General features: G+C 38.1%; 2 protein-coding genes across 4 annotated transcripts; one reads left to right on the top strand and one right to left on the bottom strand.

The window, feature by feature from the left end:
- Nucleotides 1-68: 68 nt before the first annotated feature.
- On the bottom strand, nt 69-3,825 carry LOC117298780. Of its 2 annotated transcripts, none has more exons than XM_033782110.1 (6): nt 3,740-3,825; nt 3,393-3,502; nt 2,794-2,986; nt 2,247-2,458; nt 1,579-1,654; nt 69-858 (listed from the first exon to the last, which is right to left on the bottom strand). In XM_033782110.1, exons 2-6 carry the CDS (start codon nt 3,495-3,497, stop codon nt 674-676), a joined length of 771 nt encoding a protein of 256 aa, XP_033638001.1. In that variant the 5' UTR covers nt 3,498-3,502; nt 3,740-3,825; the 3' UTR covers nt 69-673. The 2 variants fall into 2 exon arrangements, with proteins under 2 accessions (XP_033638001.1, XP_033638002.1); XM_033782111.1 differs by having other exon boundaries at nt 2,794-2,983.
- A 148-nt stretch (nt 3,826-3,973) lies between these two features.
- Nucleotides 3,974-27,702, top strand: LOC117298238 (GTPase-activating protein skywalker-like). Of its 2 annotated transcripts, none has more exons than XM_033781372.1 (11): nt 3,974-4,154; nt 5,165-5,507; nt 18,682-18,992; nt 20,289-20,360; nt 20,939-21,029; nt 22,334-22,419; nt 23,591-23,755; nt 24,474-24,580; nt 26,057-26,108; nt 26,500-26,720; nt 27,079-27,702. In XM_033781372.1, exons 2-11 carry the CDS (start codon nt 5,222-5,224, stop codon nt 27,413-27,415), a joined length of 1,728 nt encoding a protein of 575 aa, XP_033637263.1. In that variant the 5' UTR covers nt 3,974-4,154; nt 5,165-5,221; the 3' UTR covers nt 27,416-27,702. The 2 variants fall into 2 exon arrangements, with proteins under 2 accessions (XP_033637263.1, XP_033637262.1); XM_033781371.1 differs by having other exon boundaries at nt 20,259-20,360.
- The last annotated feature ends 260 nt before the right edge of the window (nt 27,703-27,962 follow it).

Genomic DNA, 27,962 nt, shown 5'->3' with positions numbered 1-27,962 from the left:
TAGAGGGCGCTTCTTGCACAAACGCAACGGGACAGCAAGGAGACACGCGCGTGCAATTGTACGCGCATTGAATATGAAGTACACGTTGGAGTTTGTGTTTATTGAACGCTATGCGATGCTGTTTTGTCAACTTACAAAATAGCCGCACAAACACAGGCTATGCGATGCTTGTTTTGTAAATGTCAATTTAGAAAACCAGCCAGTTTCTTTCAATGCTATTTTATCCCCTTTTTGCTTTTATTTATAAGGAAGGAAGTTGCCAATTGACCCAATTCATCTGCTGTCATCATCAGAATAATCTTGGATGCGCCATATTGGTGGGCAATGCCACTGTGCGTAATTCAGTGAAGTGTGCATTTAAGGCGATGTGGCGTTTACTTGTAAACCTATTGACCACCATAATGGTGAGCATGGCACAGTCGCGTGTGACGTGTGTGCAAGGGGTCAATATAATAATATTTTACGATTTTAAATATACAACAAAAAAACATTTTTCAAAATTTCACCCGTGCTGGTTTGTTTTGGCTCATTTCTCCATACTGATACATTTCCAACAAACGATTCACTTAGCTTGATAGCAAAACATATTTTTGTTGGCAATCCAAGAATGAAATCGAAGCCATCTCATCGTATACATGTACCTTACTCATCCTTCATCCCTCCCCACATCCTCTCAAGACATCTGCTCATAATCTTTAGCAATCTCAACCTCCTCCTTATGAGCCTTGCTGGTCATATGAGCACCGTAAGGTTTGGGACCGTTCAACTGTTTTTGGCAAATGGCGCAGTAGTACTGTTTTTCAGCGGTGCTCTTATCCGTTGGTTTGTTGTATGCCGAGACGTACGGTTTGAATACAGCTGTTGGTAAGATGTGACAAAAAGAGAAAAAAGTGTCAAATGTTTTGGGTCTTTTAAAGACACTGGACACATTTTGGTAATTGTTAAAGACCAGTCTTCTCACTTGGTGTATCTCAACATATATGCATAAAATAACAAACCTGTGAAAACTTGAACTCAATTAGTCATCGAAGTTGCAAGATAATACTGGAAGAAAAAACTCCCTTGTCGCATGAAGTTGTGTGCTTTCAGATGCTTGATTTCGAGGGTAAGCAGGGAATTTTGGCTTGTGGGCATGCCTACTCCACATTACTAGGCATTCTTAGCTACACAGCTAGCGTAGAAATTCCGCGCTTGCACTGTAAGCGGAGAATGATGAACGTGCATAAATTGACTGTAAGCAGAGCCATGAAATAGACCGATCCACTAAGCTCCGCCCCATTGCATGTTGACCAATCACAACGCAACGAAGGTTCAACAAATAAGGTCCGACATGCGTGCGCGTATCTTGGCACGCGCGGCAGAGTTGTGCAGAAAGGCATTCGAGAGCCCCACGTGTTCTTGCTCACTCGTGGGGAGAGCCTACTGGATCGGTCTATTGTGCCAAGAACTACAACAGCTTGAGTTTGGAGCTCTTAACCACTCGGCCACAACACACCATATCTTGTTTCAGGACCCTTCTAGTATATATACTGCAAGTTACAAACGCAATGATAAATACACCAGAATCTCACTACTTACGCTTTTCGCTGACTACAGGCTCTTCTTGTTTAGGTTTTTCCAACCAGGGCAAGGAGCTAATCTTTATCTCTTGAATCTGAAGATTAACAAAAAATAGACAAAACAGAGAGAGAGAGAGAGAGTAGTTTAGAAGTGAGCAAGGGGGTGTGGATTTTGAAGAAATCAAAGATACTGACCTCTTGCACCAATGTCACACACAGCTACTGTCTGCCACCCTCGCCATTTTGGTAACAAATATGTATGAACAAAATATGTTACACCCTACTTTTGCCTTAAAAGTGCACTACACTGTTGACTCTTAAAAACGTGCAACCAAGATTATCATGATGATAATGTTAGGTGAATAAGCGTTTATTTTTGTAAACACAAACAGGTTTTTTCAAATTTCAGTTAACAAGATAAACTAAACTTGTAAAAACAAGACAAAATCCCAATTTGTAAAAACAAGACAAAATCCCAATGAAAGTAAATAAAAGATTTCTAGGTGCAGCAGAAAATCTTCTGACCAGTTTGTGGTTTAAATCTGTGAGCATTGTGTTTTGTGTAGCATAAAAGTACCGATACCCTTTAACCACACTTGAGATGCATTTCCCCTGTCCCAATGACAGGCAAGTACAGTAGCGTGAGGAGTCCCTATGTCTATGTTGTAAAGAAACTTATGGACTCACCAACATATACGAGGCTGGAACGAATCCAATACCCCCAGCTTCATCCTGGACCTTCCACCAATGTTCATTTGTTGGATGTTTCTCTACTAGGGTGAGCTTCTGACCTTGTTTGACCCCTAGCTCAGGGGCACCCAGTGGACTGGCAGGGTTTACTTTGTAGCTGTACTTAGCGAGCAACGTCTTTGCTTTTGTCTTTGAGGTTGCAGCATCACCTTCAAGAAGAAAGTAGTTATGTAAAACTATACTTGATATGGAGAAGACCTTCAGCATTTTTAAACATTGCAGGGGGGGGGGCTGGAACACATTGTAAGATGAGTTAAGGACTATTTATTTGTTTGGATCAACCAAAGAACCAATTAAAATATCCAATATATTTAGATATATTTCAAAGTCACAATTCCATGGTTTATGATCGAGCAAGGCATTTACATGTAGGAAAAGAAATAAATATGGCGCGGTGAGATGGCACACCACTGGGAAAGAGGTTGAGAATAAATCCAATCATCAGCATCAGCATCTTGCCCACTGATTCAAGTATTCCACTTACCATGCTTACTGGCACCGTTTTGAACTTGAGTTCTACCTAGGCTGTTTTCGTTTTCAGTCCTCATGTTGCTATTAGTATTACTGGCATTCTGTTGAGGCTGTCGTCTCTCAGAACCTGTGGACTGCTGTTTGGAATTTTCTGTCAATCTGTCATTCTGGTTGGAGGAAGGCGTAGAGAATCGTTCTTGCTCCTGCTGAATGAAAAGAGCGTCCTGTTACCTCAAACAACAAATCCCCTTCAACCTCCTTCCCTGGACCCTGGCTGGCGCCAGTGATTTCAATGTTGGGCCAGTAAGCTCATGACAGGTCATTATGACAGGTGGTCTTGTGTTTTTTAGTTGAAATATGCTACTCCAGTGTGATATTACATCTTTGTGACCGAGTCTCCTTATTAGGACTGTTCATACCGATTGGGTACATTTAAATTGTTTAATAAAAGATTTCATTTTTTGGAAAAGTTTCCGTATGGCGCACCACTTTTTCGTTCGATACGGAATAATACAGTAACTAATTTACCTCGATGAGATATCCCTTTTTGTTAAATGAGTGAAAAAGTGGTGGTGCCATCTGGAAAGTTATCCCAATTTTTAAATTCCTCACTTGTTGATGTCCTGGTCTTTTTTCCTTGGCCAGTTGAAGACCCAAGACGCCTCTACCTCGTCCAATCCATCTCCTTGGTGGTGGTGCAGAACTTGTAGCGTCCATTGTTGCTGGAGATCAATTCAGAAAAAAAGTTGGTCTTACTCTTAATTTAGTTTGTTGCTCCTCCCCTCCTGCAGTCTAGTCCAATTCAGTCCGAGCGGGGAATTCTCTCTCAAACAACACAAGAAAGCAAAGCGGGCCGCTTCACGCATGACATTTGTCTGTCACTCAGTATGTTTCATTATACACATTTATATATTTCAGTTTTGAATTTATATAGTGCTTATTGAAAAGTCGAAACTTACCCAAGAGATCTGCACTTTACTTGGAGGAAAGAAGGCCAGGAGATAGCTGTCAAAAATAAACACACGTGCGGCCCGCTCGCTTGTCGTGACAATTATGAGTGCGCCCTCTTTTGACGTTGATATCTTTTTTTTATGTAGTCTGACACCCGTCTAGTACTACACACACAGTGCGCTGTATAGATCCCTAGGAGTCAGACTTACATCGACTACACTGAAAAAATTAGAAAAAAAAATTAACGCAAACAATTTTTTCTAATCAGCTGGGCCCATGGGGATTGTGTTATGACATGTGACTTTTATTTATGCTGCAGAGCGAAGGTGGTGAAGAGGGTCGATTTATGATCGGCGCGGACCGGACTCGCCCATCGACAGAAAGAAGACTCACTATTCGACTTGTTTTTCTTCCAATCAATGTGTAGGTATTTTTAATAATTTAAATTTGTATAATAATGAATGAAGGCGAAGCACTTCTTAGCTTAGAATTATGTGTAACATGAACTTTTTGTTATTGACCATATCCTCTGATCATGAGCGTGCATTGCATGGCTTAGTTGTAAAATTGTACTTCACTTGTCCTTGTCTTCTTGGGTTGGGAATGAGTGATTTATGAGAGCTATAAAATATAATCATACTTATTTATAACTGTAGTTATTACTATTACTAGGAAGTTAGTACATCCCTGGTACTGCTGGTGGTAGCTAGTATATCTTGTTTGTTTTTAATTAATAAATAATTAAATTAATTACCAAAAATTGTTTTACTTAATGGAATATAATTTATTATTATAATTCATTCATAATAATATTAATAATAAAAAACTTACAAAAACATGTAGTAATAATGAAAAGTAGTATGCAAAAATATTTGTCTTGCAAAAACAAGACCACACAACACTGCAACCTCCATGGTCCGAATTAGACCCAGTAACTTGGGGCGCTGAATCCTTTTTTTGTTGAAATTTTTACAACCAATAATATAATAATGATAAAATCTGAAATTTCGAACAAAAGGTGCACAGTGCCCCAGTTTAGTTACTGGGTCCAGGTCCAAATGGACACTTAGTGACGATGGGCACTCGTTTTCAGAATAACATTTTAAGTTTTAACAATGACGGAGAAAGAATGTATGATTTTATGATGTTAGTGACTAACTAATGTACGACTTACCATGGATGGAGGTGACAATATATTTCTGCCCCCATGGACTAACAGAGTCCCAACCAACGTTGGTGTAAAAATTGTTCTGAACAATAAAAATGTCAAAATTTAATTTTGGGAATGGAACCTTTTACTAGAGGGCGCTACATACGTATGAAAACATCAACAACATTTTCAGAGTGCTTCATTTCGTACCCAGAAACCATATGAACATCCATTTACAAGTTTATTGTAAAACTATTTTAAATATTATTGATTTTTGTTTCAGGTCAGCTTTGACTGATGAGAGACCTGTAACTACTAGAAGTACTAGAACAATTTAGACATGTCGAAAAGATCCTCCAGCTTCATGCCTTGGGTTGACGTCGGGAAAGATCTAGGAAATGTCGACGGAACCCATCAAAATGGCTCTTCGCCCCCAAGCTTACCTTTAACCTCCGATCAAAACCGACTCAAGAAATTTGTTCGGAAGGGTCACTGGCCGGTGGACCATTCTATTCGTCAGGAGTTATGGCATCACATCTGTATGCTGAACGTCGTCACGGCAGGCAGTGTCTACAAAGAAACCGCTAGAGCGTTATTCGGAGATGAACCACACAGCTCATCTTCAGGTAAGACAAATTTGAACATGATGGGTGTTTCTACAGTCAGTTACTCATGTTACATTGGTCACAGACATCAGACATCTGACTGTTTTCTGCTGATTTTTGTGACTTGATGTTGAGGTTACACTGTTCCGACATACCTATAGATGTTACAACACACCTTATTTTCCAACACTCCTAGTATTTTCCTAACCCTAACTCTAACCCTAAACCCTAACCCTAAATGTGCAGATCACAAGGGGTTACATTCTAGGGCTGTAAGAACATTAGGGGTGTCGGAACATTTAGCAGTCACCAATGCTTTTAAAGTTGTGAATCTAAACAAAAATTTAAGTAAACATTGGAAACAAAGACAAATTGACTGGAGAGGGACTTGAACCAACGACCTCAGTATTATTCAGGGCTGTATGCTTCATTTTTGAAAGGGCAAGGGCACCAAGGCATTTTCTTCTTGGTAAAGGGCACCCAATGATGAAATTGCAAATTTGTACTGGAGCATTTTAAGGGCACCAAGGCAATGACCAGGGGACACGTAGCCTCCGTGAAGTATCAGGCCTGATTATTGTATCGCCGCTCTACCAACTGAGCTACATTTTCTATCCAGCCCTATGTTGGCAGTCTCCCTATATCAGTCAAAAATGTTGTTTTCTGGGATGCCAGTCAGAAGCCATGAAAATGCTTGGGGAAGGAAAGATCTTCCCTTTGAGTCCTTGGAGAAGGACAAATCTTAAAAGGCAGTGGACACTATTGGTAATTACTCAAAATAATTGTCAGCATAAAACCTCACTTGGTAATGAGTACTGGGGAGATGTTGATAGTACAAAACATTGTGAGAAACGGCTCCCTCTGAAGTGATGTAGTTTTCGAGAAAAAAAATAATTTTCTATGAATTAGATTTTGAGACCTAAGTGTGGAATTTGAGGTCTCGATATCAAGCATCTGGAAGCACACATCTTCGTGTGACAAGGGTGTTTTTTTCTTTCATATTTATCTAGCAACTCCGATGACCAATGGAGCTCAAGTTTTCACAGGTTTGTTATTTTATGCATGTTGAGATACACTAAGTGAGAAGACTATAGTGTCCAGGGTCTTTAAGGCCTACATTTAAATTCTTAACCCTGTGATGCAATAGGTTTCCTAATGGTATCCATAACAAAAATAGTTACAGTACAATGTACGTATCAGACAGCCTTGTTGGACAGATTGTATATTTTTGGCACCAACTAGGTCAGTTCAGGAAGTTATTGGCTAGAGTCGGAAGTAGAATTGAGTCATCAACCCAGAGTTGATTCAACTTCTTATCAAGGTCACATGATCCAGTGTTGTTTATGATTTAAACGTTTTTTTGGACCAATTTTCAAATCAATCACATCTGGACAAAGTCATCATTAAGTAAGCCCTGTTATGTGTTATAGTAATTCCACAGATGTAAGGAATAAAATGAGGTATGTTGGAGTAGTATAGGACTTTTTAAATGGGAGAAATTTGCAATCAAACTACCTCGCATTTTGCGACCTTTGAAAACTTAGCGTTTAAGACATGTATCGAAGGTGGGCTGTAATGGTGACAGTGATGAGACCGATGTTAAAAGCGGAGCCATTACAGCTCAACAAGGTGGGCTAGTATAAAGTGCAAACAAATAGTTAAAGACACTGGACACTATTATATTAAGACTAGTCTTCTCACTTGGTGTATCTCCAACATATGCATCAAATAACAAACCTGTGAAAATTTGAGCTCAATCGGCCACCGAGGTTGCGAGATAATAATAAAAGAAAAAAAGTTGTGTGATTTCAGAAGCTTGATTTCGAGACCTCAACTTCTAAATCTGAGGTCTTGAAATCAAATTCGTGGAAAATTACTTCTTTCTCGAAAACTACTCCACTTCAGAGGGAGCCGTTTCTCACAATGTTTTATACCATCAACCTCTCCCCATTACTCGTTACCAAGTAAGGTTTTATGCTAATAATTATTTTTGAGTAATTACCAATAGTGTCCACTGCCTTTAATGTCCTGACTTTCAACCCTAGCAGAGTCTTTATTTTCAGCCTTCGGTAAAGACTCTTTATTTTCAGCCTTCGGGAAACACTGCTAGGGTTGAAACATCAGGCCTCTAACTATGTTTTTGCAGTTATTACATGGGAATTATAAGACGTTACAACTACTTTAACTTTATGCTGAGGCTGAGGTGGCAGTTGAGCATTGCATTGGTCCATGTGTGTAACACTTGGCCGTTTTACACAATGAAAATAAAAATATTAATGGTAACATGCATTTATGGAGAACTCTTACCATGGGCCACTGGGTACCCAATCGCTTTACAAGAACAGTACAAAAGCACAGTAATTATTAAAGGCACAATTAATGAGAAAAGACAGTTGGTCTTAGCAATCAACCATTCCTCTCAGTCTTTTTAAAACAAATTTTTCCAGGGGATTAAGTTTTAAATAAGTTGGTCCTGGTCTCCCAAATTAATTTCAAATCTTTTTACAGGATTTCGGAACAGGGCTTTGGAATTTATAACAATCACTAAATTGTTTTTCATTCTATGCGAGCCTTTTGAACAATTAGTTGAATCATCACCAAGCACAACAGTTGCCATGAATGGGATTTCCACATAATTGAGCATCAATTCAAGGTTTAATTTTCTGAAATACATCTCTAGAACTGTGAATTTAAAATTAAATTTTGGGTTTTTGAAACAAAGAACATTTGGCAGAGGGCGACTTGAACTTGTGACCTCCAGCTCTTCAAAGTGAGCTAGCCCTAAAATTATTGGTGGTCTCCCTATTTTGTCAATGGACCGTTCTGGCTTTCCACTAAGCTCCGCCCACCCCGCACGTGAGCAAGACACGTGTACGAGCACTCCCAATGACATTCTGCACGATTTTGCCGCGCGTGCCAAATATACGCGCACGCATGACCGAGTTTGTCCGACAGCAATCATCGCTGTGATTGGTCAAATGGTTGAACACGCACAGTTTGATTGAAAGGCCGGATCGGTTCATTGTTTTGGGTGCCAGTCAGAAGCCATTAAAGGCAGTGGACACTATTGGTAACTGTCAAAGACTAGTCCTCACAGTTGGTGTATCTCAACATATGCATAAAATAATGAAAAAAAAAACACCCTTGTCACACGAAGTTGTGTGCTTTCAGATGCTTGATTTCTAGACCTCAAATTGTAAATCTGAGGTCTCAAAATCAAATTTGTGGAAAATCACTTCTTTCTCGAAAACTACATTACTTCAGAGGGAGCTGTTTCTCACAATGTTTTATACTATCAACAGCTCCCCATTACTCGTAATCAAGAAAGGTTTTATGCTAATAATTATTTTGAGTAATTACCAATAGTGTCCACTGCCTTTATGCCTGAATCTGCCCAATAGCCAGGGGTCACACACCAAAGTTTATGATACAACCTGGGAAGTGACAGCAGAGGGAGATCACCTATAAAGAAATGCACATTTTTATTTAAATTATCAAGAAACAAACCACAAGGGAAACTGACTGGATAATTTAAAAATAATTTTGGGCTGGACAAAATGCTAGAGAAGTTGATCAGTGAGGTAGGTCTATTTGTTAAATGTTGAACAGTACATAAGGGTAGGACCAATTTCCCTTGCAAAAAGGGCGAAGTTTCCTTTATACAAAATCAGAAAAGCTATGGTGAAGTATTTAATAAGGCAGCAAGGTCAATGAAACAAGGTCAAGTACATAGTCTAAATAAATGAGGGAAGGGTTTGTTGGGACTTTTATAACTAAACGATTGAATAAAATGCACAAATACAAGAGATTACGGTACCCATGTTCTATTCGATACAGTACTAAAACTCAGTAATTTCTTAATATTGTAAAATTGAAAGAAACTCATTAAATCAATACTGCTCCATTGGAGTTGCCCTTTTAAACTGCATTGCATCAAGATAAATTTTTAGACACTAGGAGTGTGTGTCTGACACCTCTACATGTTCCTAAAACCCTTATTCCGACCCCCCCCCCCCCCCACTCAGAACTTACATGCTAGGATAAGGGGGTTAGGGTTAGGAATATACACTAGGTACGTGTCGGATTGACTCGGATCATTCGTATAAAGTAGGGGTGTTGGAACAACGTGTAGGGGGCGTCATTCCGTCAAAACATCCAAGTATCATAACTTGGGTGTGATCCCTGGCTACACGGCAGTAAACTGTTGTACATGTATGGCTTTTGACTGGCACCCCCGAACAAAGATATTGAACATAGAGCTAGATAGCTCAGTTGGTAGAGCGCCGGCACACTTCCGGAGGTCGTTGGTTCGAATCCCACTCTATAGGTAATTTCTTTGTTCAACCCAAAAAATCAAAACATCCAAGTCTCAGCATTCTGAGTAGTCTTTGAACTGATGACCTACCTGTTAACCAGGCATACTCAGTGGTCCAGTAAAAACAAATTGTGGGAATCCAAAGCGTGACCTGTACACATTTTGTGTACAACCTTTAAATGTTATCCTCTCGGGCCTATACATACATTGATATAAATACACTTGAATGCAATTATAATAATTTGATACGGATGAATACATCTACACTGGTATCGCCTGAATATGATCCATTCTTAGAAGGATTATTAACTTGATAATTTTTTTTATGGAAGCGATGGGGCCTATCATACGTTGTGTTCTACATGTATTGGAATCAAGTATGTCCATATCACCATGGATACCACAGACTGTGCCATGCTTAGTGCACAAACAACAGGGTATTTTTTATTTTTTAAAAGAAGCAGATTTTGCAATAATCTCCTGAAGGTGCAGAACTTTGTGTGAACAATGAATTTAAAAAATAGAATTGTTTTATTTATTTATTTTTATTTTTGGGGAGAGGGCGGCAAGTAAAAGTGTTGGGGTGGTATTCATTTAGGCTGTTATAAGAACCATAAATGTGATCCACTCTGTGAAAATGAGTCACATGTCGCCCAATGCAATATTAAGTTAAATGGACAGTTTAATGTGGAAAATGTATAATAAAACAAAAAAAAATATAAAAAAAAACTTTTTAATTTTTTTTAAAAAGATATTTAGTTGCATGGTTAACCTTTAGAACACTTACTTTTAGCCAAAAAGCTATGAAAACAAACATTTTGTGATCATACGTTTGTCTAATCTGTATCCTTTTGCACACAATGGTAGTTTAAAATATCATTTTACTTGTAATTCATTTTTCACCAAAAATAGTGAAGTGGCCGATTTAAAACGGGAGTAACTCAGCAACGCGGTACACCCCAAAGCTTAGACATATACCAAATTACTGCTGCTGATGTGTTCTTTCCAGCCAAGCATCTTGAAATTGCCTACATCTGACTCATTTTCACAGAGCGGGTCACAAATATTAGTGCCTTTAAAACAAATCTTATTTTACTCTGGTGAATGTATGTAGACACTTCTTGTGTGCAAGGTACACATTGTAATTATAAATGTACAAATTGTGTGTACACAGGTACAGGACAAATGCCTGTGTATTGCCTAATTGATCATCAGTATACATGCATGCAATCAGTAGGTCCTATATGTACATGTACTTCCTCATAATTAAGACCTGGCTACTGGCAATCTTATGTACAGTCTAGCAGAGTGTTAATTAATTGATGATCAGCTAATCTAGAAACTACACATGTGTACAGTCAATTTTAAAAGCCATTGAACACTTTCAGGAAACAGTATTGTCCTAGGCCCACACTTCGTGTATCACAACTTCTATATAAAATAACAAACCTGTGAAAATTTAAGCTCTCCGGTCCTCGGAGTCGGGAGAAAATAACGGGAAAACACATGACATGTATTTAAAATAAATCTGTAATTCTCGATATCGAGAATTGATATTGTTTTAATGTTTTCTCAAAAAGTAAAGCATTTCATGCAACAATATTATTTCAAGAGTATTCTTTCACCATTACCTTCTGTAAACCCTGTAAGCTATTTGTATCTGTGAACTTTAATTTTTTTTCTGTACCGAAAGTGTCCAATGGCTTTAATGTATAATTTTTCTTGCATTCAAGAAAAGTTCACCTCATTTGACAGGTCATACATATTGTAGGCCTACTCATGATTGTTTGCAGTTTTCATGTTGCAGTACATTTATGTGACATCAGAGCTGCCAAACTCTCCATGATTCTGAAGAAGTTCGCTGAAAATAAACCAATGTTCCCAGGTTCTGATGTTCGACAATCTCCCTTTCTTGAAAATTTGTTCCCTATATGTATGTTGAATGTATTATATCTCCCTGGATGCCTGATTGCAAATGTAAGAAGGCAGCTCTGTAATATACGTTCGATTGAAGAATGAACTTATAAACATATTTTTCCCAGAAAATATGTTTTTTTTTTAACTTGTTAAATTACATTGTGCCTATAATGCAAGCTTTAAACCACCTAAAGTAAACTGCCAAGCCTGACCATGCATACAATTGGAAATGCATTACTGGGCACCAGCTCACTATTTTCTCACGTTCTTATTTTTAATGCTGTGGCTGATGGTTCTATCATGGAGGAAGGAAGAGACCTCTATGGTTCGATCCAATTCAATTTTGCCGTTCGTTCAGTGTGGTGATTCTTCATTGAGATTGAACACAATGAGATAATCTTATAGGGCAAGCCTCGAGTCCCAATTCATGAAGGAAATTTGCCTAGGGAAATATAAATGGCATGGAAATGCAAGCTAAAAGCAATCGCACAATCAGTAATTTTTTGTTCCGTTCAGAAAGTGTCCAATGGCTTTAAACCACCCAATGTGAACTGTCAAGCTTCACCATGCATATAATTGGAAGTGCATCACTGGGCACCAGCTCACTCTGTTCTCATGTTCTTATTTTGATTCTGTGTCTGGTTTAATCATGGAGGAAGGAAGAGACCTCCATGGTTCAATCCAATTCAATATTGCCATTCGTTCAGTGTGGTAGATGAACCTTCATTGAGATTGAACACATTGAGATAATCTTATAGGGCAAGCCTTGAGTTCCAATTCATGAAGGAAATTTGCCTCTGAGGGAAATAGAAATGGCATGAAGGAAGTCTTGCCCATAGAGTTATAAATAAAAACTAGAGGGCGCACTGGCCTATATACGCGGCCCGTCATGCGCGTATGCGGCTATTTTCTAAGTTGACAAAACAGCATCAAACAGCGTGTGTTTGTGAGGCCATTTTGTAAGTTGACATAACAGCATTGTGTAGCGTTCAATAGACACAAACACAAACTCCAACGTACTTCATATTCAACACGCGTACAGAATGGCGCGCATGTCTCCTTGCGGTCCCATCGCATTTGTGCAAGCAGCATCACCAGTGCGTCCTCTAGTTCTTATAACTATGGTCTTGCCTTGACTGGTTACAATGTATGTCATCCCAATGCTGTAAATTCACTGCGTTTATCAAGCAGAAGACCGTATACAACATCAATAGACCTTTATCATGCTGTCACCATCTTGGCCATGTTCCCTGTTTCCAATAACAGTAATGAATGCTAACATTCTTTGCGCAAATAAGGCACCAGACTGTTATTTCGTCCAGCCTCAGTTGGTTATGAGTTGGAATGGAGTAAAATCAAGATGGCCACATCATGATTAAGATCTATTGGTTGCCAACATTTGCATCTTGCAATCATTTTGTATCATACAATCAGGGAGAAATCGTGCCATTTAACCATTGTGATACTGAGATCTCTTTGGTTCAACATATTAGGGAAGAAGTTAGTTTCCGTAATCAGAGAGATTTTAAAATTTGTATCAGAAATGGAAAGTTTGGTTTATTTTGAGGATACTCATCAGAATTGGGGACAGTTGCTTTGCAGTCAGTTACCCACACATTCGAAATAGTAGCAGCGTGTACACAAAGACAGATTGAAATTTCATTTGTTCCAAACAGCTTTTCAGTACTAGTCTTTTCTTTCTTTGCTTTCCCTTCATCTAACTGTTCCCTCTTCACTCTTGTCTATTTCTCCTTAAAGAAACATAACAAAATTGTTTTTTTTTGGTGCTAACAAAACAGTTGCTGGCAGTGTAGGCACTTTATGTAATCCACCATATGTGTACATAAACTGACAAACCTGTAGAAGTTTGAGATTGATCGACCATCTGGGTCACGAGAGACGAGTGAAAAACCTATTACAAATTTTGCATCGATGCCAAAATAAAAATGAATAAAACGCTCACTGAGCGATAAACTCCATACGCGAAGTTAGATTATTTATTTCTCATCAAATATGACATTTCAGACAGAAATATTTCAAAGGATGTTTTCAACTATCATCATCATTAGACCGTGTAAGTTTTATGTTAATCTGTGATCTTCACGATTTGTGTTTCTTACCAATTCTGTGAAGTTCCTTTAATGTTTTTTGCATGCGCTTTGAGCACCTTATTAGGTGGATATTGCTCAATATAAGTATTCAATATTTATGGCAGTTAGAAATCCTCCATCTTTTCTTTAAAAAAAAGTAGTTTATGGCCTGACATTTGCGACCATAGCAGAGTCTTTTTCTAAGGCTAAAGTAAGCCATCAAGAAAGACTCTGCCTGGGTCGAAATGTCAGGCCTGTAACTATTTGTTACATTTATACCATCTATAGGTCTTTTTTTGTTGGTAAGCAGCAGTTTGCAATCCAGCTGTAGTTCTATTTGTTTCTCCGTCATGTTTAAATTATATTTGCAAATTTTATTGGCCCATAAAAATACTGTGAGGGTATTTAGTGTCTGGTTCACCTTTTATGAAAGGCCAAGGCTGTTAAAAATTGAGGCTTTGAAAAATGCATCGCTAATTTTTTTTAACAAAGGAGACCAAAAACTTTATATTTTATTCTCTTTATTAATTTTGACAGATGGTTCAGTTTCAATGTTAACAACAGTACACAAAAATGCACGTTTTTGTTTCAAATAGCTTTCGGTTATTTGAGATTTATGTTGTGTGATACCAACATTAAAGGAACACGTTGCCTTGGATCGGTTGAGTTGGTCTTTGAGAAGCATTTGTAACCGTTTTTCATAAAATGCATATGATTAGAAAGATATTTTAAAAGTAGAATATACATTGTAATGATCCACACAAGTATCACTTGCATGGTTTTCCTTTTACCTCGTCGACTACCACGGTCGACCATTTATGGGAGTCAAGTTTTTGACTCCATAAATTTATGGGAGTCAAGTTTTTGACTCCCATAAATGACCGACCGTGTTAGTTCGCAAAGTAAAAGTAAAACCACGCATTTTCCAGGGAAATTTGTGTGGATCTTTGTATTTTACTTTTAAAACATCTTTCTAATCATTCATTTATGCATTTTATAACAAACGGTTACGAATGCTTTTCAAAGACCAACTCGACCGATCCAAGGCAATGTGTTTCTTTAAGTTAAATTGGTTTTTTGAACAACTATTACTAGGCATACTCAATGATTTATGTTTTGTTTCATTTTTACTGGATGAAATATTCATATCAATGGTTTATTATTAAAATAACCCATCTATTAAATATTTTATTAGCATGACAATTTATTCAAATACCCTGCCTGGGAAATGGATTTCCATGTACAATGTGCAGTCTGCTTTATAAAGAACTACTATCAATATTTATTTACTTGGCAGCATGGTTAGCCCTTATTTCAGAAATATCTTTGGATTTTAAATGCAGAGCACACTATTGGTAATTACTCAAAATAATTATTAGCATAAAACCTTTCTTGGTGATGAGTAATGGGGAGAGGTTGATGGCATAAAACATTGTGGGAAACGGCTCCCTCTGAAGTGCCGTAGTTTTCAAGAAAGAAGTAATTTTTCATGAATTTGATTTCGAGACCTCAGATTTAGAACTTGAGGTCTCAAAAGCAAGCATCTGAAAGCACATAACTTCGTGTGGCTAGGTTTTTTTCTTCTCTTTCGTACACGTAGTTATCTCGCAATCCGACGACCAATCAAGCTCAAATGTTCACAGGTTTGTTATTTTATGCATACATGTATGTTGAGATACACCAAGTGAGAAGATGGGTCTTTGACAATTACCAATAGTGTACAGTGTCTTTAAAAGAATAAAATAAAACACAGGCCTGGAATTACACTGGGACAAGGAAGCATGGCATGTTGCCCTGGTCTTGTCCTCGTTGCCCCTACAAAAGTTCCCAAAGTAGACTATAAGATTTTCCATTGGCAGTTTCCTTTGCAAAATGAAAATGTGCGCAGTCACAATCATGAGTATACCTATGTTACAAAAACACCAAAAGATAAGTATTGGGTATTTTCTTTGCAGATCTTGTATTCGACAAACTCAAGCACTTTTGACACAGGGATATTTAATTGATATAAATAACACTGAGATATTTCACCATCAGTAGTTTTCAAACTGTTGTTCATTAAAGACACTGGACACTATTGGTAATTGTAAAAGACTAGTCTTCTCACTTGGTGTATCTCAACATACAATAAAAAAACCTGTTAAAATTTGAGCTCAATCGGTCGTCGAAGTTGCGAGATAATAACGAAAGAAAAAACACCCTTGTCACACAAAGATGTGTGCTTTCAGATGCTTGATTTTGAGACCTCAAAATCTAATTCTGAGGTCTCAAAATCACATTCGTGGAAAATTACTTCTTTCTTGAAACTATGTTACATCATCAGAGGGAGCCATTTCTCACAATGTTTAAATACAATCAACCTCTCCCCAATACTTGTTAATGTTACCAAGTAAGGTTTTATGCTAATATTTTCAGTGATTACCAACAGTGTCCACTGCCTTTAAATGGTAAAACAAAATGTGTACCCATAGTGGCCCTGTCCTCTCAGAGATAAAACTCAAGGCCTGAAAACAATCAACATAATTAACAATAAAAAATAAACTCAAGGACTGAAAATTAACTAGGTACCAGCAGATGTGACTATGAAAGTCGTTAAGCCTGAAGTATTTTTGAACTAATCAATCAAGGTACAAAAGTGAACATATGAATGTGTAAAGAGTTCCATACTTTGGGTGCGTTCAGACTTAAAGGGTATGTACTTTTTCCTAACAAAAAACACAATGTCCACAGATTTACATTAAACTGACACAGTTTGAAGATTATGATAGTAGAAAGCTTCCCTTAAGATGTTTACTTACTGAGGTGCTGTAGTTTTTGAGAAATAAGTAAAAGTAATAATTTCCGTCTCAGTTTTAGCATGTAAAAACGTATTAACCAGTTATGCTGTGGTTTTGGTATAATATCATAACGGTTAAGGGGATCTTACATACTAAGATAATTTTGGTCTAATGAGACCAACATTTTTTTTGTGACTTGTTTTACTCATTTTCTCAAAAACTACACAACCTTAGTTAGTAGTATCTGAAGGGAAGCTTTCCACTATCATTTTCTTCAAACCCTGCAAGTTTAATGTAAATCTGTGGACATTTTGAAAAAGTACCCGAATCCTTTAAATGCTGATAATGAGCAAAATATGTTTGCACTCTGTAATTGTATGTATCGGGAAATATGAAAACTTAAATGGAGCCCATCCATTTTCTGTATTGAATAGGAGGCCTAACAATTCAAACTGTTAAGATCTATGCACTCTGCAGATGAATTTAATTAATGCCACATTTACAAAAAAAAAAAAAAACCTGGAGAACTTTTCTAATTTCAGAGGTTTTTTCTTAGTATTACTTTTTTGGGGAACTTAAGTTACATATATTATGTTATGACTGTTATTTGTGCTCAGCTGATGAACCTGTTTTTGCTAAACAATAATTTTGCTAAGCGTAACCAATTTATCACTTTCCAAATTGACACCTACATGTACAATAAATGTAAATGACAATAATTATTTCTACTCATGACAATTTTTGTTCGAGTTGTAAGCTACATGTACATGTGTAGCTCACTAATATTGTATTACCATCAACTAGTGTTTTAAACCCGCTGAGGCCTGGTTCTTGATAATTTTACCGAGACAAACATTCATAAATATCTTTTCGGTCAAAAAACATCGACACTTTTTGGTCAAAAAGTAAAACAAATGCAAAAATTAAAATTGCTCAATGATTTCTTTTAGCACAATCACCCCTCCACCTATGAAATGGTAAGGCCCTCAGGTAAACAACTCCTTATTAGGAGATTGCTGTGCGTGTCGCGCGTATCGCGTGATGTGGCACAACTGGTCCAGCTGTTGCTCTCGACCAATAGGAATGACGAAACTGTCTTATAAGCACAGGTGCAAGCTCGCGTGTCACGCCCATGTTTCAACACTTTTTACTGGTGTTATATCATCCGCTCAAACAACCCCTCGTGATGCCCTCTTTGGATGAAGTGTCTCTGTTGGGTATTTATGAATAGTCAGTATAAATTGTGGAGTAAGTTAACTACTATGTATTAAGATTTGTCCTCTTTTTACTTGGATATATGACAATTTAAATCCACATCTCACATACATGTTGTCTACAGGAAGACACTAATACAACATAATTCATCTCGCATCTGACCAGCATCCCATACCAATAATAACTGTCACTTTATCAGCCAGTTTACCCATCAGACAGGCTCAAAATTATTCATTATTTCATGACACGGCTGGGGATTGATGATGTTTAATTGTCTCAGTGCTTCATAGTTCTCCTCATGAAAAAGCAAATTGCAGCTGATACCCCCCCCCCCCTACATTGGCGAAAATGCCCTGGTGCCCTTGCCCTGTCAACAACTAAACGTCAGGCAGAGATGTTTTGTGAGGAATATTTTAGATTTGTCAATAAGTTGCAGAACTCACGGCTTAAATTTGTAAAATAAAAATTCTCCTGTTTCTGCTAACTCTCTGTTCAAATAAAAACCAACTTTGCTGATAAGAGAACCAATTCTCAAAATCAAAACCCTCAAACAAAGAGAAACAAATACTTGTTGTTTTCTCTACAGAATGTCATTATAAAGGCAATTTGCAGTAAATAATTTTTTCCACAAATTTTTACAAAAAGTTGTTTGGCCGTAATAGTCTTCAGCAACTTATTTTGACGATGCTTTTTGTGCTATCAAGTTTGATTGACCATGTTGTTTGACATTTTTGTAGTATACGGATTTCATTGCTTTACAACTTTTTAATCTTTAATTTACATACTTTTCATATTCAGTATAAACCTGTAAGTTTTAGTCTTTTTTAAGTTACTACTGAAAGATGTTGAACAATTGAACGCAATTTTTTTTTCTTCACCAGATCACAATTCAAACGACAGTCATCAGACCTTCGGCAATGAGGACCATCTGACCACCTACAAACTCGACCAATCAGGACGAGACGAGCTTGCGCGACTACTCAGCGTCCTCGCTCACACCCGTCCAGAAATTAGCTACTGCCCTCTATTGCACCCTATGGCCAGTCTGTTACTCCACTACATGGACGCAGAGAGAGCGTTTGACTGTCTGTCTGCCCTTCTTGGCAGTCGTAATTACAAGTACTTGGACCAGAGCTGGGTGGAGTTTGAGGCCTACAGGAGGAGTTTCACGAAACTGGCCAAGAAGTTTGCTGTAAGATGTGAACAAATCTTTGTGATCTTGTTAGAGCTGCAATTTTTGTTTATCCTGCTCAGATATCACCTTTGCCATTTAAGACACTGGACACTATTAATTTTCAAAGACCAGTCTTCTCACTTGTGTATCTCAACACTTATGCATCTCAACGTATGCATATACAATGTAAAATAACAAACCTGTGAAAATTTGAACTCAATTGGTTGTTGAAGTTGCGAGAATAATGAAAGAAAAAACACCCTTGTCACACAAAGTTGTGTTCTTTCAGATGCTTGATTTTGAGACCTCAAAATCTAATTCTGAGGTCTCAAAATCTTTCTTGAAAACTACGTTACTTCAGAGGGAGCTGTTTCTAACTAAGTGTTATACTATCAACAGCTCATAACCAAGTAAGGTTTTATCCTATAAATTATTTTGAGTAACTACTCACCCCTGTCTAATTCAATAGTGATTAGGTACCATACCAAATCAAAAAGAACAGCTTTAAGCATTTCAAAATTCACTGATATATTATTTTAAACGTTCCCCTTCACTTCATCAGAGTGTACATTGCCGATACTTCCCCACCCTTATTTATTTTTTAGTGTTTTCGCAATGCTAATTAATTTTTCATCATCTATGCACTTATTGATTCAATGTTCACGCTATCAGTTTGTCGTCCTTGACACAGATTCGTTGCCCAAAACATTGTTTCAGTCTCAGTGGACTGGTTTTGTTTTTGTGAGTGAACTGAAAGACAAAGTGGCCATAAATACCTTGGCTTGCATCCAGGTTTTCTTCTGCGGTTTGATAATCCTGTGGCTTTATAAAGCATTTACCACACTTTATAGTTTTTTTTTTTATTATAAAAAAAAAGAGTGGCTTCTTATCTTCTTAGCCTATAGTGCTCTATTACTGTAACTAGTCATAAAAACAGCTCAAAATCATACCAGATTTGTCATTGTGGTTGTAGAAAATTTGCATGTGATTTGTAAAACTCACTCAATAAGTTTGAAAAATAGTTGATAAGCCTCATTCTGGATATTGGAAATGCATTTTGTAAAATAAAATCAAAATTATGGTTTTGAATATTATATTTTAGCAGTCGCCATAATCCATGGTCAGGATTCAAACCCCATCAGTTCTCAGCACAAAACATAATCTATGTTTGTTTTATAATTTTCTGCACCGCATCTTGTGAGTCAAAGCCACTTTTTAAGTTGAATATTTATTTGCTTTTGATGTGTGGATGTTTTTGTTTGTGTGTCCTTGTCGCTGTTTCAGACTCAGGCCAATTCTGTGATTGCTAAACAGAGCGGTGAGCAGGACGCTGTCTACCAGGACTGGATCTGGTGGATTCTCGAGGACCTTCCATTTACACATTTGGTAAGATCATAAGACTATTAAAGGGCCAGTCATACTGCAGAGATAAAAAAAATTATAACGATACTGGCGCAAAGAGAATGCATTCTATTGGTTGAATTGCTCCGTGCAGAATACGCTTATTCAACCAATCGAGGGTAGGGCAGACCTGATACATCACAGAGGCAACGAAGGCGATTGCCTCCATGCCCCCTGGTCATTGCCTTGGTGTCCTTGAAATGCTCCGGTACAAATTTGCAATTTCCACATAAGGGTGCCCTTTACCAAGAAGAAAATGCCTTGGTGCCCTTGCCCTTTCAAAAACGAAGCATACAGCCCTGGCAGGCATTGTTAACGTTCTTGTTTTCGTTCTCGTTAATACTGAGGCCTGTGTGGGCGCCCTTTAAGGCCATGTTAAGGCTGGGCGGGGAGTTTTACAGGCAACCAACTTCCCCAAATCACTTTTGACGATCTCATAGAAAAGAAAGAGCCAAATCACATTCATTTAAATGTAAATTAAGCATTATGTTCAGAGCTAAAAACATTTTATTTTATTGAACCAGCAGTGTATACAATTTTTGATATGTGTTTGTATTTTATAGGTCCGGGTGATAGATTGTTATCTTATGGAAGGCTTGAAGATATTTTACAGAGTAGCCCTGGCAGTACTTCAACTTTACAAAAAAAGAAAAGGTAAACTTTCTGGTAGAACTTTTTTCTGTCTTTCAAAGCCATTGGACACTTTCGGAACAGAAAACAAATTAAAGGTTCACAGATTTACAAATAACTTGGAGCGTTTACAGAAGGTAATGGTGAAAGACTTCTCTTGAAATATTATTCCATGAAATGCTTTACTTTTTGAGAAAACATTTAAACAATATCAATTATCGATATCGAGAATTACGGATTTATTTTAAACACATGTCATTACACGGCGAAACGTGCAGAAATAAGGGTGTGTTTTCCCGTTATTTTCTCCCGACTCCGATGACCAATAGAGCCTAAATTTTCACAGGTTTGTTATTTTATATATAAGTTGTAATACACAAAGTGTGGGTCTTTGGACAATACTCTTTACCGAAAGTGTCCAATGGCTTTAAATTTGCAATATGATACAAACTTTATAAACATTCTAGATAACATAACTCATATTCTTCACAGGTTTTATGTGTTCTTTGATGAGAGTGGAATTGATTTAATTTTAGAAGAGGGGATTTTTTTTTAACAAACAGAAAGTCATTATTTTGGCTGTGAAACTGGAATAAACCAATTTTATAAACAGACAGGCAGAAAGTATAACATTAAAACGTTTCACTTTCTGAACTTCAAACAACAAAATAACATTATTAAGAAATGTTTTTTTAATTGTGACCTTCGAGTTGGAAAACACATTTTAATTCTATTGAGTATTGAAGTATGTAAGCCCATAAAGATGAGATAATGTTAAACTGTTTTGGTCTTCTTAAAAAAACAATTCTGGGCCAGTAAACATTTTTCCACAACCAAGCCTACATGTATTTAAAATGACGACTTTGAGTTTGATAAACACATTTAAATTTTGTTGCCTATTATGTATACCCATAAAGATATAAGATATTATGTTAACTGTTCTGGTTTTAATAGATATTAAATTTGCATCGGGGATAAAGAATATTAATTTTGGTTTTTACCCATACACCGATGTGTGTTAGCACTGTATACTCAGTACTTACCCGAGTCCTGTGAAAAAAATATCACAGGCATTACTAGGGTGGGATAGTACCCACGATCCTTGCAATTCTAGAGCAGTGTCTTACCAACTAGACTACCGAGATTGCCCGGTAGCTAGAAGCAGTTGAATCCTTCTGGTTTTGTTTGAACAATTCTGGAGCAGTTAACATTTTGAACAAAATGCCCTGTGGTCTTGTGGATTTCCCCCACAAATTTGAGCCCTGAACATCAATGCAGTGGATTCATAGAAGCAACTTTCATTGTCTGTTTCTGTTTTTTTGTTCCAGGATGGGTGGGGAGCTCTGGTGATTTTGCTGCTTCCATTCGAGAATTTACCAAAGCTATTCCAGTCACTCCAGAGGCATTGTTAGGGGTGAGTGTTATCATTCTCTCTCTAAACCACTTTTCTTCAAAGTTATCTTATTCATATTTTTAAAGATAATTTATAGATGAAACTTTCTGAATAATCCTTTATTAAATAGTCTAAGCAAGGCTTGCGCCATATTTAAAATTGCTGGAACCAAGTTGGTCCCACCCAAGCTCTGGTGTTGTCAGCAGCATCCTAGCCATGACACTTGTGCCCTTACGCAAGACACTTAAACATTATTGCTAAAGTTGATGGGAAGGTAGTGCAATCTGCTCTACCAGTCAGGGGTCGATTTCACAAAGAGTTAGGACTCGTCTTATCTCGAGTTAGGACGAGTAACTTGCCTTGATTGGGATTAATCTTAAGGTCTGCATTAAGATTAGTCTTAAGTTAAGAAGAGTTTTGTGAAATTGACGGCAGGGTCCTAGTGGACGGTACCCATGCCTACATCCTTATGGACTGTGACGGGGATGACCCTGTTTCTCAGCCCCAGGAGTAATTGACAACGTGCCCCTGGTGATAGTTGACTTGGGTTTGTAGCCCAATTCAGTTAAGTATAGCCCTCACCTTAAACGCGGCGATCCCTGGCCTTCTGATGTTAGACAATCTCCCATAAAGTGTTTTTAAAAACCTGTCTTTAAAATGTCTCTTTGTTCAAGCACCTTGAGTACCTCATCGATTGCATGCGCTGCTCTTGTATTAAAGGCAGTGGACACTAGATTGGTAATTACTCAAAATAATGATCAGCATAAAACCTTACTTGGTGACGAGTAATGGATAAAGATTGATGGTAAAAAACATTATGAGAAACGGCTCCCTCTGAAAGGCCATAGTTTTCGTGAAAGTTGTAATTTTCCACAAGTTTGATTTTGAGACCTCAGATTTAGAATTTGAGGTCTCAAAATCAACCCTCTAAGTGCACACAACTTCATGTGACAAGGGTGTTTTTTCTCCATTATTATCTCGCAACTTCGACAACCAATTGAGCTCAAATTGTCACAGGTTTGTTATTTTATGCACATGTTGACATACACCAGAAGACTGGTCTTTGACAATTACCAAAAGTGTTCAGTGTCTGTAAGACTTTATATTATTAACATACTGCTCATCCAATACCAGTACCCAGAAAAAATGTGTTCACTTCTTCAAATAACGCTCTTAATTTGTTTATCTTCAGATTTGTTTCCAGTTCCGGGGTTTATCACGCACCGTCATTGACACGTATAACACCAAGTTCAAGTTGAACATAAGAGAAGAGGGTTCGACTGCACCCGTCCGGAAGACGAATGGAATTGCTGCTGTCCTAAATGAAGTCAACTCAACCATCATTACCCCTAAACAGGTCAGAGGAGATTATAATAGTAATAATGGCCATTTATAATGCGCCGGTATCCATCTAAAGATGCTCATGGGGCATTGACACAATAAACGGGAACAAGTTATGAAGTCCTCATTAGGTGAGTCTCGAGGGAAGTTTTGAACAAAGCTATTGATGGAGAAAGTTTAACATGATCCGGCAAGTCGTTCATAACGACAATTCTTGCTCAATTGGCACTGAACAGGTTTGGTTATTGTTAAAGACTGGTTGGTATTCTCACTTGGTATCTCAATATATGCATAAAATAACAAATCTGTGAACATTTTTGGCTCAATTGGTCATCAATATTGCAAGAAAATAATGACAGAAAAAACACCATTTTGGCAATTTTATTTTTGCTTTTAGACATGCTAGAAGTCTTTCTCAGCTTCCAATATTTGAGTTAGAAATCACCTCATTTTTTTAAAACTATGTTACTTTTAATAGAGGGAGCCATTCTCACAATGATTTATACTATTAACAGCTCTCCATTGCTCGGTACCAAGTAACTTTTATGCTTATATTTAGTTTGAGTAATTACTAAACATGTTATGCGATCTGGTTAATTATCCATCCTGGCAGATCTTGTCTGGTCAACTATGTGCAAAATTATGTGTAGTTTGCAGGTTCGCTCTTGTTACTTTCATTGTTTTTTTTTGTAGAGAGCCATTAATGCTGTGTTATTCTTTCCTTTTGGCTTTAGCTCCAATCTCTTTGGCGATGGCTCCCACAGAGGTTCTCCCTGATGCAACCTCGGCTGGTGTTCACAACAACTGAACATGGCGTCAGTCTCAATACCTTCTATAACAAGTAAGTTCTTTGTTAAACATGTTAAGGCCGAGTAAAAAAATAAACATGTTTAGCATCCCCGCCCGCTTCCTTTTTAGAGGCCGCCTCCTTCTTTTTGTTTTTTTTAAATGTAAAAAGGGTTATTTAAACGATCTCAGCTAAAACAATCTGAATGTCTTGTCTGAATTTCTTTTCCAAAATGTTTCATTTATGTATTGTGTGTTTGAGCAGTAGAAAAAACAATGGATATTTGACATTTCAAAAAGAATGGCGGCCATCTTGAAATAAAAAATAAAAAGCCCCTCCTCCTTCCTTTTTTTGAAAAACCCGGATGTAAACATAGTTCATTTTTTACACGGCCTGACCACAAACAGGGTTCTCACTAGCCTTTTGACATGTCTCGGACAGCTTCGTAGAGGCGCGGTGCCAAGTGACTGGAACGGGAGACCACACATGCGAGTGGCAAACCACGAGGGCCTTTTCCAACTTGTTTTGCGGTTTCTTTGATGAATTATTCATAGAGTATCAACGGTGCATAAATGTATGCTGACCTGCTGACCCCTGTCGCTATTGATTGGTTTGGACTTTTGCAAAATCGAGATTTAAAGAAACACATAAGAAACCGCAAACAAGTTGGAAAAGGCCCTCGTGGCTTCGCCACTCGCATGTGTGGTCTCCCGTTCCAGTCACTTGGGACCGCTTTACAAAGCTGTCCAAGCCACGAGGACCTTGACAAAAGGCTAGGTTCTCACATGCACAAGCTAGTATAACGGGCCGATAGGGCACATATTTTTTGGCCGGTATGGTTTTGAAAAGTTTGTTTGTTTCATTGGGCAGTATTACCAAGAGTAAGAGGGTTCAAAAGCAAGGGGCAACCACAGCAATGGTGGACTGAACCCCCATTGACATTGGTTTCACAGAACCAGTAATATCATTGGATACAAATGTGTATGTATTACAGTACATGCACATGACCAATATTTATGATGTTTTATATGTAAACGTGTACGTAGAGTGTGCCTGCGAAATGAATGTGAGATCAACTGTACATCCGTACCACGTGCGTCACGAGACCGTCAGGATCTTCATGATAATAATAATAACCAGTTTTTACATAGCGCTTTTCACACCCGGAGGGTGTCTCAAAGCGCTTCCAACATATAATGTAGGCTCAAGGCCTCTCTCTGGCATACTCGTGTAATTCATGAGCCACAAAGTGTGACGTCAGATGTTCAGGCTACCAGCAATAGGTGACTTAAGACACTAGGTGGCAGCAGACTTACCAGGTAAATCTTTCGTTCTTGGTAATGTGAGCATGCTTAGAACTACATAAACAGTATAAAGTTTCCTGCTGCCACCTAGCGTTCCAAAGTTGCGCATTGCTGTGGCTGCCTTGGATAATTTGACTTCTGCAATAGAGCACAGAACCACTGTTGATTCTGTCGCTTTACAGCCAAATATATATTTTTTAAATTCTTATTAATTGTTGACTCACAGGTGTGAATTCGAGGAACAGACGGTACTTCTTATAAAAACGCTGGATAACGAGGTGAGAATATACCAGCAAAAAAAGGACAGTGAATCTGTTGTTTCTATGAGCCAATTTAAAATGCTTGGTATTTTTATGGGCTAACTACTACCCAAAGAAAGTAAAATCTTCTCTTCGTTGTGTTGGGATTCCCTGCCAGACATCGGCCGCAGGCATTGATTGATTTGTTGGTGACCAGTTTGCGGTGCAAAACGCCGCACCAGATTTTTAGTCCAAGTTAAAAGTAACTCGATGCCTGACTGATTCTCCAAAATGACCAAACAACTGTAAAGAAGCCCATGGGGCACTTGCCAAAAATCTGTTGCAAAATCATTGCAAGCAATTTTTGGACTGGGGTATACGTACAGTGTGCCAGCTGTTGATAACAAGCTTTGGCAAAATTTCCTTCCAGGTATTTGGGGCTTATTTATCGAGTCCATGGAGTACTCGCAACAGCAGGGAACAGAAGACGTCATACTTTGGTAACGGCGAGAGTTTTCTCTTCACCGTAACGCCCACCGAGCAGCACTTCCCCTGGGTGGGGCTGAGTGACAGGGAAGATAAGGAGCCCTTAGACGTAGCCAGCCAGTTATTCATGAGGGGAACTAGGAATTTAGTTTCCATAGGTGGAGGGTGAGTGTTATTTGTCAAGTGAATTCCAAGGCTCAACTTTATAGAGCTGTGTGCTTAAAAGGCAGTGGACACCATTGTTAACAACACAGTTTAATAATTTGATTCTGAGAAGCGTTACTATCAGTAACGCTTCTCAGATTGTTTATTTCTATAAATTCCTATAAATTCTTCTTGCGAGAGATATTTATTCTGGATTTTCGGCGATATCTTAAAAAGATGTGACCATCTTGAAATAAAATTTTCACATGTTAGTTTGATTGTACGTTTATATAGGATTAAAACTATCGAATGGTTAAAAAAAAAATCAAAGCTATACTTTGCTATAATAATAAGGTGATCCATATTATTCCATTTTCAGTGAGGGTGAGGGAATACACCTGGAGAATGACATCTCGGAGGGCTGGAGTGAAAGCTGCAAGACATTCAACAATCCACCCCTAGCGACCAATAGTAGATTCCAATCTGAGATCATTGAAGTATTAGCATTCCAAGATGTCGGCCACATCGCTGTAGAGACGTCAGAAACACAGTCAGATCCTGCTACAGATCCAGCGGCAGACCCAGTGATAGAGACTGAGACAGAACCAGCGATAGATACAGTGGGGGAACCCAATGGGGAGATCTCAACCGTGGATTCAATAGAATTAAAGGAAGTTGTTGCGGAAGAAAGCCCACCAGTTGATCAAGGACCCTAGCTCCTCCAAGAAGTAGGGAAGAAGTGACGAAAGTGTAACAGCTTCTAGTAGACTCATGAACAAGTAGTTAAATGTATGTCACGGTGATAGCCTTCCCACTCTCAATGCTAACGATTTTCTTAAGAGACTGCTTGCCCCTGCGAGACTACTGCTCTCAAGACTACGGTCCCATTTAGTAGTAGTCTGCAGCCAGCAGCTTTGCTCGAGAGCATTGATGTCCCAAGAGCAGTATTCCATCGAAACCTGGGCCCAATTTCATAGAGCTGCTAAGCAGAAAAAATTGCTTAGCATGAAATTTCTTTCTTGATAAAAACAGGATTACCAACTGAATTTCCGTTCGTTGCATATTGCTTGGTACTGGTATTCAGCTGTTGTTTGCTTATCCTGAAAATCACGTGGAAATTCGGTTGCTAACCCTGCTTTTATCAAGGAAGAAATTTCATGCTAAGCAAATTTTTGTGCTTAGCAGCTCTATGAAATTGGCCCCTTATAACCATTACACCACCACCACGACTCAACTATCTCACTGCGACAGACAATTAACGAC

Source organism: Asterias rubens, chromosome 13 (genome assembly GCF_902459465.1).
Source record: "Asterias rubens chromosome 13, eAstRub1.3, whole genome shotgun sequence".
NCBI classification, from domain to species: domain Eukaryota; kingdom Metazoa; phylum Echinodermata; class Asteroidea; order Forcipulatida; family Asteriidae; genus Asterias; species Asterias rubens.
This window is presented reverse-complemented; position numbering and strand designations above follow the sequence as displayed.

Coding starts and splice junctions, on each gene's coding strand:
- LOC117298780 (XM_033782110.1), bottom strand. CDS start 3,497: ATGGACGCTACAAGTTCTGCACCACCACCAAGGAGATGGATTGGACGA. Junction 2,987..3,392: donor AAAGACCAGGACATCAACAA/GTGAGGAATTTA, acceptor CTTTTCATTCAG/CAGGAGCAAGAACGATTCTC. Junction 2,459..2,793: donor AAACGGTGCCAGTAAGCATG/GTAAGTGGAATA, acceptor TTCTTCTTGAAG/GTGATGCTGCAACCTCAAAG.
- LOC117298238 (XM_033781371.1), top strand. CDS start 5,222: ATGTCGAAAAGATCCTCCAGCTTCATGCCTTGGGTTGACGTCGGGAAA. Junction 5,508..18,681: donor ACCACACAGCTCATCTTCAG/GTAAGACAAATT, acceptor TTTCTTCACCAG/ATCACAATTCAAACGACAGT. Junction 22,420..23,590: donor CTCCAGAGGCATTGTTAGGG/GTGAGTGTTATC, acceptor GTTTATCTTCAG/ATTTGTTTCCAGTTCCGGGG.